Here is a 14,814-nt window from a genome sequence, read left to right as displayed (position 1 = left end):
TGTGGACAGAAATTAACCAATTCTGCACAATTTGGGAATGTCCAACTCCATTAAAGTGATAAAACATATTTTGATAAAGAACTGTGACAATTAATGCAAGCAGGGCAGTCATATGCAACTAGCAGTTTTTAAGTCATGCTAAGACAAAAGTAGGCTGGTAAAGTTACTAGATGAACCATATAATGCTGAAAAAAAACCCCAAGGTGGAGGAAGACAAGCTTAAAAAGAGTATTTACCTATCTTTTTTACTTTTCCCTCTTTGCTTCCCTGCAAGAATCCGCAGTTCTTCTTCAGTGGGATGTTGATACCACTGTAAGCTAAAAAAAAAGAAAACCTCAAGTAAAACAATATCATTATTAGCAATTTGGAGCATGGTTTTCAAAAAACTGTATAACAACACAGATTTATATACTTACTAAGACACCTGTAATTTGTCACTTCTAAGCAAGACACCTTTGTGTGTCAGTACCAACCCTGCCTGAACCGAACAACAGCTAGAGTTCAGTTCTCTACAGCAAATGAGGTATTTATACATAACTAGAAAGCTTTGCCACTTTGTCATTCACATGAAAGCCCTTCAGGTCTCTGAACACCAACTTTTAAAGATATCATCAAATACAGCAAACACAGTCATACAAGGTGGGAAAGTTCACCAGAATAATTATACCACTACAATTACTCATTAGAACCATATTCTAAACAACTTAATAAAGTATATTATACCCCCACCAAACCCAGTAATTTCCCAGAATCTGAAATATCTAATAATCTTCTACTAGAAAAAGTGCTATTAAAAAAATCACTAATTTACACATAGTTGACCTACGAGTCTTTTCACTTTCGTAGATCAATGCACCATTAATTGCTCATTCATTTAAAAGGCAAGAAATGGCACGGAAATTTTGAAGAGGACAAAAAGAGATGGTTAAGTGTCTAAGATGGTATATTTTACCTAAATTTCCAAGTATGGCAAAAATCTTAGTAGCTGAAACAAGCCTTTTCCACATTCTGTCCTGATGCGGAAAGTCACTATGATCTCCACATATCACTATGATCTCCACTCTGAAATGCTGCAGTAAAGGAGACCAAGTATTACAAGGACAGACATCAGAAATGTGTGTGGAAGTAGAAGGCCACTAATTGTCACACATGATGACACAGGTCAATACATGATAAAGCAACCCTCAACCACCACCTCACATATAGAAAACTTCACGAAGTAGGACCATTTAAATCCATACTGGTGAATTAGAGATGATGTCAGCTGCAATTTCAAAAAGTTAGCAGAGGCAAATTTGGAAGGCATCAAAACTCAAACAATCTCAAGCCATTTAATAACACTTAATTCCTGGCTCCATTTTAGAAAGGCTTCCTTCATCTTAGGAACTCTTCAAGAGAAGAGAACGCTAATACCAGCCAACAGACCGTCAAACCACTGCACACTGCAAATTTCCATTGAAGGAATTCACTGCCAGTTCCAAAACTGAAAATGGCAAATATAACAAATTTTGCATGAACACAGTTTTGGATGGGGAAAAAAATGAACTCAATTTTGTATAAGTAAAAGTTACTTCATTAATTTATTTTTATTATGTATAGTACAGTTGAGGGATCTGTGATTTGCAAACTTTGCTGCAAAAGAGACTTTAAGACTGAGACACAAATAAATCAGAGAAACAACCTTTTCATCCAAGTCAAACTACTCTGGAGATGTTAACTTCTGTCCTACACATGACCCAAAGCAACTGTGAAAAAGCAGAGATATATTCTCCTGTTTTGTCATTTACCACATCACCCTGATCTGTACTCGGGATCTAATGATGAAAGCCACCTACGTGCAAAGAAACTTTTCAAAATCTTTCCTGCACAGAGAGAGAATTGGTACCAAATGCAGCAGAACAGACAAAATTATTGTTCTGTGTAGCATGCTAACATAAATCAAACCACAAATTATACCACAATTTGCCCCTAATTATACTACAAAATGACATTGCAAGTGATAGCTAATTAGAACTAATATGATAAAGAGTTTTGGTATTTTTCAGTTGATAAACCCTACACATCTTGCATTTAAAATCTCAAAACCAAAAGACTTGAACAAACATTTTCACAAAGACAGAGATAATAAAAAGTAGTTTACATCTGTTTTAGCTTACATATGCTTAAAACTGAAATCCCACAACTGATTACCTTGTGGCTTTGACATATCCAAGTCAGTCTGAATAGCAACAGACACACAGACATGCCCTAGTTAATTTGAATAAAGGTCATTAACGAATCTATAACAAAATATCAATTTTTTCCTCTATCCTGACATGGCCTGAAAACATAGTAGCTGAAATACCTGAGTGACTTAGAAAGCAATGTTTTGGTAGAGAATGTTTTATTAGTTAAAAATGATGCAAGGCCTATGCAGATATTTAGGCTGTCAAATATTTCAATGAATCTATTTAATTGCATTCAAGTTCTGAAAATAGCACTGATTGAAAAAGTTCATATTTCTTAACAAATTTATGTAAATTGCTCTTCAAGAGTCAATGATAGCTATTTATTCCATTAATAAGTAACTACCTTAAATCTGTCTATCCTAACAATTCTTTTAGATTTTGAGAAGTCTTTGTTTCCTTTTAACAAACTTCCCATAAACACGAACTGTGACAGTGGTCACAAGGGTTCTTGAATGAGGCAAGAGACGAGAATGTTGACTCCATGTTCAGAAGGCTTGATTTATTATTTTATGATATATATATTACATTATAGCTATACTAAAAAGAATAGAAGGAAAGGTTTCCTCAGAAGGCTAAGCTAAGAATAGAATAGAAAAGAATGATAACTAAAGCAGCTGGCTCGGACCAAGAGCGAGAGCCCACTCTACCGTGACTGGTCACTGAATCAAAACATCCACAGGAGACCAATCATGGATCCACCTGTTGCATTCCACAACAGCAGATAACCATTGTTTACACTGTTTCCGAGGTCTCCGCTTCTCAGAAGGAAAAATCCTAAAGAAAGGATTTTTCATAACAAGATGTCTGCGACAACAATCATCTTTAAACAAACTAGTCATTTAAAGTTTCTGTCTTGCCTGATAACATGTTTATCCTCCCTCCCATTTAGCAAGGACTATCTACAGACATTTCAGATCTATCTTGCCTCCTAATCCTTTGGAAGCAGGACATTCAAACAAAGTCATTTAAAAACCACTGTTGGATACCAAAGATTAGTTGAAGTTTACTAACAAAGGTAAAGAGGAGCATGTGGTAATTTTTCCTTAGACAGATGGACTGCTTTAGCAGTGTGCCTGTACCTGCACACTTATGTGTGTAAAATCCTCTATAAAACCCACCCCACCCACACAGATCTGTCAAATATCACTGGCAAAAAGACTATGGAGAAATGGGTTAAAGATAAAAGATAACCTTAGTTATCAAGTTAACTAAGAAAATAACTGCTTTTCTTTCTACCATTAAAATTCAGATTCTTGTTGCAGTGAATCTTCTGACTTATTCTTATTTCTAGACCACAGGATTATTTCTGACTCTTTATACAATTCCTGTATTCAGGGAATTATTCAGAGCGCCTGAAATTGCAATACACTAAAATAGCTATGAGATACATAAAAGAAAACTGAAAAGCAACAACCAGCTACTAACATGGAAGGCAATAATAAAATTCCCATTGACTTCAGTAAGAGCAGAATTAACGAAGCACAAGTGCTGAAATCCTGCTTGAAGTATTTATAAATCTGCAGATGTGTGAAGATAAATGCAGAAATGGATTTGAAAAATACTCGAACAGCAAACTTCTCCCTATCACTGGCACATGGCATGCCTTAAAACAAGGATACCGTAAGTGAAAACTTCACAAAAATTAAGAACATGGGCATAATACTGACAAATTATTTTGCAAGAGCAATTAGATATTTAAATTTTCAAATAAAAGTTTACATCAATCTTAGACATAAAAGGTATCATATGCAATTTGGATAACTGCTGATAAAAAAGACTCTCGCAGTGACACACCTTAAAAACAAATGGTAGCCAGTTTCATATTGATTAGTGTCATGTTCTTTTTAGAGCACAAGAAAGGTGATCAATACCCTGCCAATATGGTTAACAGTGAAACTTCACATAACAATTAAGAGTATGATTCCTGTTTGTGGTATCCACCTTACAATTACTATTTTCTGTTATATCTAACATACATTTAAACAACATTTACAGTCACTTTTCATTAGCAACTTGATGGGTGATGAAATCTGGAATATTAAAAAGGAACAAGTTGATAATTTGAGATGCAGAGAAAAAACACAATGCAAAGACTTGTTAATACTCCTACGGAGTACATTATTATTCAAGGATACTCCTTCAGAAAGTAGGCAGTAAGGATCTGATATTCTCAAAATTTTAACAGTTACAACAGACAGCACACTACCTGCTAATCATACAAAGTGTTCCTCTTACCAAATGAAAAGACACAGTACCTATGATTCCTTTTAATATTTAACATAGTGGTTCATATTCAAAACAGCTGCTGTTTTAAATTGTTATTATGGATACAGTGACACAGGGAATGCTCCCCTTGCAACTCATTATGTCTGTTTGATCTATTGCTACAAGGAAGTAGTGTACTGAAATTTATATTAATCCTGTCCTTTGACATATTAAAAAGGAATACAATTTTTAATAAATACCTAAGCACTCTTCATATGCAAGGCTAATCAGGAGGTAGATTATCAATAACACAGAGACAGTGCAGAGGAAAAGAAAATCCTTTTATTCTTCAGTATATTGTATTGAATTTAGCTTTTTTAATATTAAAGGATGTACCTTGTACCTTTAATATAGGAGCTGAACAACAATTAACTTTGTGACTGATACAAATTAATAGCAACAAACAAGTATGTTCTTTTACAGCAACACCATCATTTTGCCTTGAGCCCACAAATCAGGTGTAACAATGCTATGGTAATAAATGTAATAAAAGTCAATTACTTAAAAAAACCCAAACAAGATCATTATGTTTTACTTTTACTACCCTGATGCGTAATTACCATATTCACACTTATCTTACCTGCCACTACAGAGAAGCCAACGAGCAAGAGAATAGTGAGGTATGATCTTCTGTATGACACTAGCCATTACCATGGTAACCACCAACTGTACACCTATCACACCCTGTAGAGAAGTAAGTTAATAACAAGTCAGTAAGTGCTTCAGAAAGGTGTTGAAGTATCTTTAAAAAAAAAAAAAACTTAGTAACAGTCTGATAACAGGCATGATAACACTGGGGAGGAATGGGGGGAGTGAGGGGGCAGAATGCTAAAGCTGTTAAAAAAAATTCTCTGAAATTTGCTACAATAACTTACAAACTTCATCAAAGGGAAAAGGCATTCTCAGGTCGCCACAGCTAATCTCCTTGAAGAGGTCTAAGATCCTCCCCCTCATAACGCTGGCCTCATTATGTACGTACAGACATTTCCTCTTTGTTCACCTAAATGTCTGGGTTTCTATCTTCTCTGATTAGTCGTTTTCAAGGATTCCTCTCCACATCATCATCATCCTTACATTACCAGCTCAGTCCACCACCTTTTCCTCTTGATTTAAGGGTCATCAACTCTTTCCTCTCTAAATCCTAGTCTAAATAACAGTTTGGCAAGACTATTGGCAAAGATGCTCTTGTCCCACTTGATCGGGTGGATACCGTCCTGTCTTAGCAGTCCTTGCACCTCAACAGAGTCCCATGGTCACATAAGCCAAAACCCTTCTACCAACACCTGCTATGCAATGAGCTGTTATCCTACAAGTCTACATCAACCCTCGCCCAGCCGTATAATCTTTCATCCTAAATAATGCACTAAGGAAAGTGCATGCACTCTTTTCTTCCTTTAATGCTTTCTCCCTTAGTAAAACACAAATTGTGCAGATACTGCTTTTATTAAAAAACACAGACAGATGAAATGTTCTGGATATACATTATTATCTGTAATTCAACATGACTGAGGGAGATAAAGACAGAATAAATTATCCTTTAACTATTTATAAACACTTTCAATATGTTACCACATGTCTCACAAAAAAGTGCCATGCATCAATAAAAGGAGGTGCTACTTTTTTCTACTTTGAAGTAACACCTTTGGAGGGTGTCAAATTCCAGCAAGTTTTTTTGGCGCTCAAGAGTCTCTTTACCTCCTCCCTCTGGAATTTCTACTGCTTCTACACTTTGGTGCCATCAACTCCTTGAGGTATGTCAAAAAGTAAAACCTCACGTTTGTTTATGTTCTATTTCACTGATATCAGGATCAGGAGCTGTACATAATTGAACATTCAATCTTTATTAAGGATTATGCATAGTTCTGCACATAAGATTACTCAAACCAATTCCACCAGCTTCCTAGCTAAAAGAAGTGCACTCCAAACAAAAAGTGTTACCAGCTGCATGCATAATATATATGCTATACTTACATTACTAAATTGCTAAGTATATACTCTTTGAGTACAAAACAAACCATTTTAAAACCAAATGCTTCTTCTGCCCATCTCACACTAAGCCCTATAACCACTTCCACCCAGTGTAAGCAAGAAATCACTGTCCCTTCATCCAGCCTCTCTACTAACCCATTATTCTCAGAATTCACTCTCTCAGGGTGAGCTTACATTAATATTCCCCTAGAATAATGTATTTATTAGAAGCACAGCCTAATCAGATGCCAGTATGTCTCTTCATTCACTCCTAGAGCTTCCTATCTGTAAGGGAAAGAAATTGCCTTAACTCAAGACAAGAGAAGGGAAAAAGATGCAAAAGAGGCAGGTTTTTTTATATAGGGCGGCAAGTCCACTAGCTGAGCTACAATACTTGGAATTCAAGAGACTACTTAAAAGTGTACCCGTAGAAATTTCCTTACTCAAATAAAGCCTGCACATTGCAACAGAATCCATCAGGAACAATTCCTCTTAGCCACTGAATGCCTTGCTGCACCCTATATTCCCGTTTCCAGCAGAAATTTATAGTGCTCATTCCCATAAAGTTACTGATGTATTTGATAAAAATAGAAATACCTACCAATCTTTCAGTGTAAAAATAAAAATAACCTAGCAAGTTTTACGCCACTTGGAAAAAAAAAAACCAACCAAACCTAAAACCCCAATGATATTGCTAAATTTGATTTTGACTTTGTGGAGGAAATATCCTAATATCCTTCTGGTATTTTTCTACATTTTAAGCAATTAAAAATGTATATACATCTATATATACATATATGCCATATGTGGGCATTTTTCTCAATTCCTGAAGGTTGGTATTTAATCACAAGCAGTATACTAATAGAGAAAAGCTGTCACAAGAAATTTTTAAAAAAATCCACTGCATTAATCTTCCTGCAATCTACCAAGAACACCAGTCACAGGAACACATTAGACAATACAGTGAGTCAAAATAACAGGCTATGCGCACAGCACAACTTTTTGCCAACGCTACCTTTCTGCCTGGGTGTGTTTACACTCCACTTGTAGGTTAACTAACACACTCCAGAAAAATCTACAACACCCCAAACTACCCCATATTACAATACTAGAACACATTTTCCCTCCATCCCCAAATATAGGGTTCAATTCAGGCTCTATCTAGATCAAGTCTCCCCCAACTTCTGAGTCTTCACTTTACACTAATATGAGTTTAAATTCAAAACAACTAATTTTAGAACTATAAATGAAGATTAGATGCTGGTTTCCACCAATATCTTACATCCTCTACTTGTACATTAGAGGACACAGGATTCAGATCTTCATCAGAAATCTAGAACTTTAAAAATCTAGAATATCTGAAATAGAGTGATATGTGTTTGAGGAAGAAGATGCTCAATGTCAAAGCTGACACTGCAGGGGGTTTTGAGGACCTCTGGTAAACAAACCCTGGAACCTACCACTTGATCTGTGTTGAATAAGCACACAGTTAGTGACTGGGTTGACTCAAAACTAAGAGAAACACTACTCACTGTTAAGAGATGAGGAACTGCTGCACAGATTAAATGAAGTGTCTGCAGCTACAGAATAGTTTGTGGAATTGAAACCACTTCATAAGGCCTTCAACACTGATTCCACATACATCCATGTCCTTATCATGCTTCAGCTTTGCAGCTTGAAACTTGAAATCAAGTTCAAGACACTAGAGAGAGAGGTCTGTATTCTGCTGATCAAAGACATTTTTATCAATCTCTCTAATACTGGGAAGCACGGGGACAAAAGCTGACTATGTAAGTCAGTTTTTCTGCAAAACACAGACTGGCAAGCAACCTCCTGGTCAAAAACAAGACTGAAATGGTACAGCCATGCAGCAACAACACAGTCTAATGAACTGCAGTCTGGCTGTCTTTCTGCCACAGCGAAGATCTTTGATTAGAGGTGTCTCAGAAGTCTTGAGGACTATGTTCACCTCCTGACCCTCCAGCAACCATAGCATTCCTACCTTTGTTTGAACAACATAACACACTTTACATAAAAGCTTTAAATAAAACATAGCAGAGAACACATTAAGTGGTCCAAAAGAATGGTTTCAGCAGTTACACTAATGTGAAGCTTGACAGATTTCTTAAAATTGGTAGGAAAGAAATGGCAGGCCGAAAATGCAAAAGTGCAAGGTTGAATGAAGTATAACCCGGACTTTGGTTTCCACAGTCTTTTATAGTACATACCTGGAGACAGACTTGCTGATTAGTAGAAGGACAAAAACGAAGAATAAGCAATTAAGATAAAGTTACAATACTCTTATCTACACAGTAAGTGTACTTATAAAACACCAACAGCTACCTCACAGTAAGAAAAAAAACCTCAACAAATTTTTAAAAGTACTTCTACCTAAAGAACATTTTTCTTTTCATCATTACATGATTTATAGAACATGAAATAAAAAAATAGACAAGGTTGATTGTATTATGCAAAGACACCACTCCAGTCTCCTTATTTTGACCTTGCCCAAGGTTATTCCTCCTTACCTGTAGTAAAAGGGCATGGGTTTCTGTCTTTTCTTCCTTTTACCACTTATCTACCTATTACAAATAATTCAAATATCCAGTTTTACACAGGACTTTGAAACTACTTGTTCTCATACAGCAACCATCTCCTCCATTACAAGATGAGGGCCTTGAGCTGAAGCCAACTGCTGTATGCACCAGGACTGCAGTAGGGATACAACTGCACGACTGAAAAACAGCTGGTAGAATCCCATTCACAACTTCACCTTCAGAAATTTAATGCCCACTGCTTACTTTCTTAAGTGGCAAGTCTTGTAAAAACAAGATTTTAACACAACTCTACCCGAGTATCCTACAGATGTTAATACAGGGCATAATAATATCTTTCAATGGTAGCACACAAACACACTAATATGGCTGATGATTTTTCAAGTAAGAAACTGAAAAGGTATTGTAATAGTAGTGGCCACCAAGATTTTTAAGATAATATAACAAATACTCCTATCTCCTGCAATTTTAAAAGTGCGATGGTATTTGTGAAGTCTGGAAGATAAATTCACTTTGAAATGCCATTTAATAGCTGACACATTACTGCTTTTCCTGTAAATGAGACTTCCCCAAATAATTTTTTCTTCATATGAAAATTTTTCTCCTTATGTCCATGCTAAAGCTCCAGCTAGCAAAAGCAAAAAAGTGTTCTCCTGAAACATAAATGCAATTCAAAATTGTTTTCAAAATAGTAGAAAATATTATATAGGATGGCCAAGAAAAGTGAGCTTGATGTACAACATCTTAAAGTGAAAGCTTCTTGTGAAAAGGGCTACTTTCACAGAATACCTTTAGTCATTACAATAATCAGCAATCTGAGGCAGTTCAAATCCTACGGTTTGTAGAAATCAGACATTCATACAGCTAATTTTGGAAAAGAAATCTACGCTAAGAGAACTCTCATGACCAAGGCTTCCCTGAATTAGAAAAAAAGATGCTTAAAGGGGCATGAAGAATATACAAGGTGTTCAATAATATCACCTAACTGCTCACCCTCACAGAGTCTTTCATTCCCAAAGGTCACTTCTCTCTTGCCCAGTGTCTTTCCACAGAGACAAAGAAGAACCATAAACTGCTGCGTGGAAGGACTCAGATCTACATGACTCCCTTTAAAACAAGGTGATTTGTTTGAAACCAAACAGCTTTAGTCAGTGAACAGCATTTTACCTGACAGTCTTGCTCCATTTACCACGAAGGCTCTCTAAGTACAAAGATTACAGAACTAGTGGTCATTAGTCAAATCACGTTATTGCTATAGAAATCTTATGGACAGAACAAGGGCGTTTATAAAAATGCAAATTTATTATTATTACTGAAGAGGCAATACAGAATACCTGTTGCAGTGAAAACCAATATATACAGAATATATTATTAAATTATAAGTAAAACTAGTTCAGAGAAATTATGTACTACACAGGGAAAAGAAGGTTATACTCCATAATTACTTTTCCAAGATTTTCAAAATTTAGTTTGCCCAGTATTTCCACAAATAAGACAAGTAGGAACTACAGAAGTTCCCACTCTCTAAAAGATTGGCTTTTTCAAGAACAGGCTCTGTCATTACAGGAATCATTCCAAGTATAAAAAGTGAGAAGACTTTAACGCCTCCCCTGACCAGTCTAAAACACCACGGTCTTACAAAGTGTTAGAACACTTGTGCAGAGCTTAAAGTCATGGCCTAACCGGCATTGCAACTGCACAGAGGAGTCCTGACAGTCCCAGCCTGGCAGGTGTTGATGTTTATAACCTGATTTCTAAGCTCTTGGTACAAAAGAAACTGATCAATGTTTCATTGTCCTGTTGCTTTGGAACTGGAAAATACAGCTTCCAAACAGCATAGAAGTATCTCGGGTCAGCTGTCTGTTCTCTGCCCTGAGATAAGTCGGGTGGTCTTGGAGTGACCCCGTGCTCTGAAGAATGAGACAGGACTCTTTGATGTTCAGTCTTCGGGTTGTTTATTATTTCTTATCTATAAAATTTTCTCCCTGCCAAGCAGAGGTCTGTTCAGCAAGGCAACCACAAGCACTCTGACTGCCCCCAATGCAGTGTTGTCTTTTTATACTACAAACTACATACATCATATTTACCTTTAATTTCCAATACCTATCACCTATGTTAGACAGTGCACTTCTACTCTAAACCAATCCCCAAGTGCCAACATCACAGCAGAAAATGGAGAACAAGAAGAAGAAGGATGAGACACGCCCTGTTTCCTCCATCTTGTCCCCATAACCCTTATACAAAAAATCTTAACATCTACATTTTCACCCTGTGTGCACCCTGTAAATACATCATTCAAACTCGTGTAACTTTCAAATCCCCATACCAATCTCGCAATTCACTAGAAGGATCAAAGTCAAGCCACCAGGTGTTCCGGGTACCATGCCAGGATCTCCGAGCCCCCTGAGGGGGTCTTCGGTGACTCTGGACATCTGGAGTGATGTGCTGAGTTCCCACAGAAGCAGACTACCATCTTTTGCCTTTGCTTATGTCATGGAATCACACACAAAGATTATTTGCTCACACTGCAGCACACAGTAAAGAAAACTGGGCCTGATCATTCAACCCCATTAGGCAACACAAGCAAGCACTCAATTACTTTAAATAAGGACCTACACTGAAAGGAAAAACTTTTTTTCTTGCAATTTTCCAAATGTAGCTTCATATACTAGACCACAGCACTCACAGACTCCTACAAATGAGAGGAGCATCTCAAGGTCTTTTGAATAAGTATTCTAACCCCTGCGGAAAAGAAAAAAAACAAAAAAGAAAAAAGGACAAGACTTCATGAGAAAAACTACAATTCCTTTCATATATAAGAATTTACACTATAAAAACTACTTTAGTGGAACAACATGATTAAACTTCTAAGTAGCAGAACAGTTAAAAGGCAAATTTTGTCAAAAATATACTTGTAAAGTGCATTTCTTAAGACTTAGATCAATGAACAAACACTGGTGCCATAGCTAAAATGACATATTGACACTTACATTCATATAGTCATATGGAAGAGAAATATGTTAATGGCACATACAAAATACGTTTTTATACCTGCAGACTCTGTTCCTTGTATCTCAAATATAAGCACATTCAAGGCTAAGCAAATCAATTCCAGAGTTTTAAATGCTAAGACCTAAATACAAAATTCAGCATACCTCTATAGAGAATATCTTTATATAATTTAATATTCATTAAACACTTATCCTGCTCTATTGAAGCAACATATATCCAACAAGGTTACATCGTTAGAAGAACTACACCAAACCTCATTCTACTGTGTTACAAGGTCATTTATTGTGCACTACATTTAGTCCAATAAATTGTAGCTGTGCTGAAATACTTGCTGTAAAAAGCAATTTGAGGTGGGACTCTTTTCATGAGATCCTCTCTAGCCCCAACTGTACTGTAATTCTACAACACTCACGTGCTGCCATAGTACACATCGCAGCTGCGACATGATCCAGAGCACCAAGAGTGAACTTGTGGCAATGAACAACAAAGCATCTGGCAAAGGTTTCTGGATATATCCACGATCACATACACACTCCGTTTACAGAAGATTTAAGGAGACCCGACAAGACAGTTATACTCATAGAATCAATGCCTGAAAAGAACTTAGAATCATCAAGACCAAATGTCAACCCAGCACTACCACTGTAACCCCTGAACTTCTAAAACACCGAGCACCAGGTTCAAACGTTTCTAAAACACTTCCATGGATCGTGACTCCACCACCTTGTTGGGCAACTTATTCCAATGCCTGACCACCCAAACAATCAACTTTCTTTTTTTCTAGTATGTGTAGAAACTTGTATTTTCAATCTCTTAGCTTGAGGCCATTTCCCTGCATCTCACTGCAGGCAGGGTAGAAGACACCAGCCCCCACCCCACTACAACCTGCTGTCAGGTAGTTATAGAGAGGGAAAAGAATCTTGTGCATTTATACAGAGACATCCTAACCCCGTTACAGAGCACTGAGCGCAGTGGCTCACTCTACTTCCCAGCAGAAAAGCAGCAGAGAGGGAAACAACCACTGGGCAGCGGAACCGTATCGGCATTAGACCGCGGAAGGCCACAGAGGCCGAGGTGTTCTGTTCACGAGCGCCAACTGCAGAGCTCGATGGTGTCACTCCGCTGCCTCCCTGCCCCCGACGCGCCCAAACCCCCGAGCTGTCCCAACAGCCAGGGACCGGGGCCTGCAACAGCTTAGCCCCGACTCAAGGAAGGCAAGCGGACCCAGCCGCCCCGCTCACCATGATGCCCGCGTCGGCCACGCCAGCCGCCGCTGCCGTCCAGCTCGTCCCCACTCCCGGCACATAAATCCGCCCGCTCGCCGCTCCCGACCAGTGCACCCCGAGGTCACGCCGGGATCCCGCCGCGAACAAGGCCCGCCAGAGCTGTCCGACCAGCTGCCTGCGCGGCCGGGGCTCCGGAGCGCTGAGACGGCGCCGCGACGGACAGCACCGGCCTCACCGCTCCACCCCCGCCGGCCAGCGACAGCCGGAGAAGGTAGAGACGCCTGCCACGGCGCACGGCCCGCGGGCCCCTTGGCATCAGCCCTGTCAGGCGTCGCGCGGCCAGCCTGTGCCGGGCAGGGCACAACCACGTGACGCGGGAGGTCGCCCCGAGCGCGGAGTTTCTCCAACTCCCGACCCCCCGGGTGAGGCACGGCACCGCTGGAGCACCGGGAGAGGACCGGGCGGAGCTGGGAGGGCTCTGACACAGAGGCAGCGTGAACGGAGCCCGGCGGAGGAGTGGGGGGGAAAGCAGGGGGTGCGCATGCGCTGAGGTCACATCGCCCTCTCCCGTTCCGGCGCTGCGCATGCTCAGTGGTGCGGACTGAGGGCGGAAGGGCGGCTGGGCTTGTACGCGGCCGTGGCCGCGGTTAGCGGTACCCAGGGGCGGCTCTCCAAGGAACGAGGCGGAGTCGCTTGGCCCGAGGGAAATAGGTGTTCTCCTTGCAGAATACTCAGTATTGCCCACTACCTGGCTCTGTGCGAAAGGGATACACCTGGATAGTCCGTCCCAAAACAGCCATGAGGAACAGTCGCGTTGTTCAACAGTTTTGTCGTAAATCGTGCGGTTTTAAATGCGTCGCTGTGGTCCTTTATGCATGAGCTGGAAACAAGTAGGAGCTTTCTGCTTGAATAGATAAATAATATTTCTGTAGAAAATACTTAACGTCTGTTCGTATTTTGTCAAGCTTTGTCTGCCTCTTGAGAAACCCAGGAGGGCAATTCATAGAATCACAGGATGGTTTGAGTTGGAAGGATCTGTATGGATAATCTCATTCCAAGCCCGTACGATGTCAGGGACGCCTTTCATCAGAGCAGGTTGCTTAGAGCCCTGTCCAGCCTGGCCTTCCAGGGATGGAGTGTCCATCCAGTTTCCCTCCCCACCCTCACAGTAAGGAACTTCTCCTTAACATCTAATCTAAATCTCTCCACTTTCAGTTTAAAACTGCTTGTCCTGGTCCTGTCACTGTCTGCCTGAGTAAAAATTCATTATTGCTCTTATAACGCCATCTTTAGGTAAAGGGGCTCTAAGGTTTCCCAGGAGCTTTCTCCTCTCTAGACTGATGATTGCCAACTTTCTCAGCCTGTCTCTTTTGCACAGGTGCTCCAGTCCTGTGATCACCTTTGCAGACCTCATCTGGACTCACTCCAGGAGGTTCCTGCGTTTCTTGTGCTGAGGACCCCAGAGCTGGACACAAAACCCCAGGTGAAGGTCTCAGGAGGTCATAACAGACCTCCTCATCCTTCAATCCTCCTCCTCCTCCCATCTGCTGACCAGGCTGG

The 14,814-nt window shown here is 39.6% G+C and overlaps 1 protein-coding gene across 3 annotated transcripts in view; it reads right to left on the bottom strand.

Annotated features, from left to right (window-relative positions):
* The window catches only part of TMEM161B (transmembrane protein 161B), a 43,163-nt gene extending 29,414 nt beyond the window's left edge, over window positions 1–13,749 (bottom strand). Inside the window, exons 1-3 of one of the 3 annotated variants that reach the window (XM_030968410.1) lie at window positions 13,270–13,749; window positions 5,074–5,177; window positions 237–317 (exon numbers count right to left, since the gene is read on the bottom strand). In XM_030968410.1, coding sequence (XP_030824270.1) covers window positions 237–317; window positions 5,074–5,177; window positions 13,270–13,272 — 188 coding nt within the window. In that variant the 5' untranslated portion in view covers window positions 13,273–13,749. Of the gene's footprint in view, window positions 1–236; window positions 318–952; window positions 4,732–5,073; window positions 5,178–13,269 lie in introns of those variants that run through there. The other 2 variants (XM_030968411.1, XM_030968412.1) reach the window with 2 other exon arrangements.
* Window positions 13,750–14,814: the final 1,065 nt, after the last annotated feature.

Source organism: Camarhynchus parvulus, chromosome Z (genome assembly GCF_901933205.1).
Source record: "Camarhynchus parvulus chromosome Z, STF_HiC, whole genome shotgun sequence".
Classification (NCBI taxonomy): Eukaryota; Metazoa; Chordata; class Aves; order Passeriformes; family Thraupidae; genus Camarhynchus; species Camarhynchus parvulus.
This window is presented reverse-complemented; position numbering and strand designations above follow the sequence as displayed.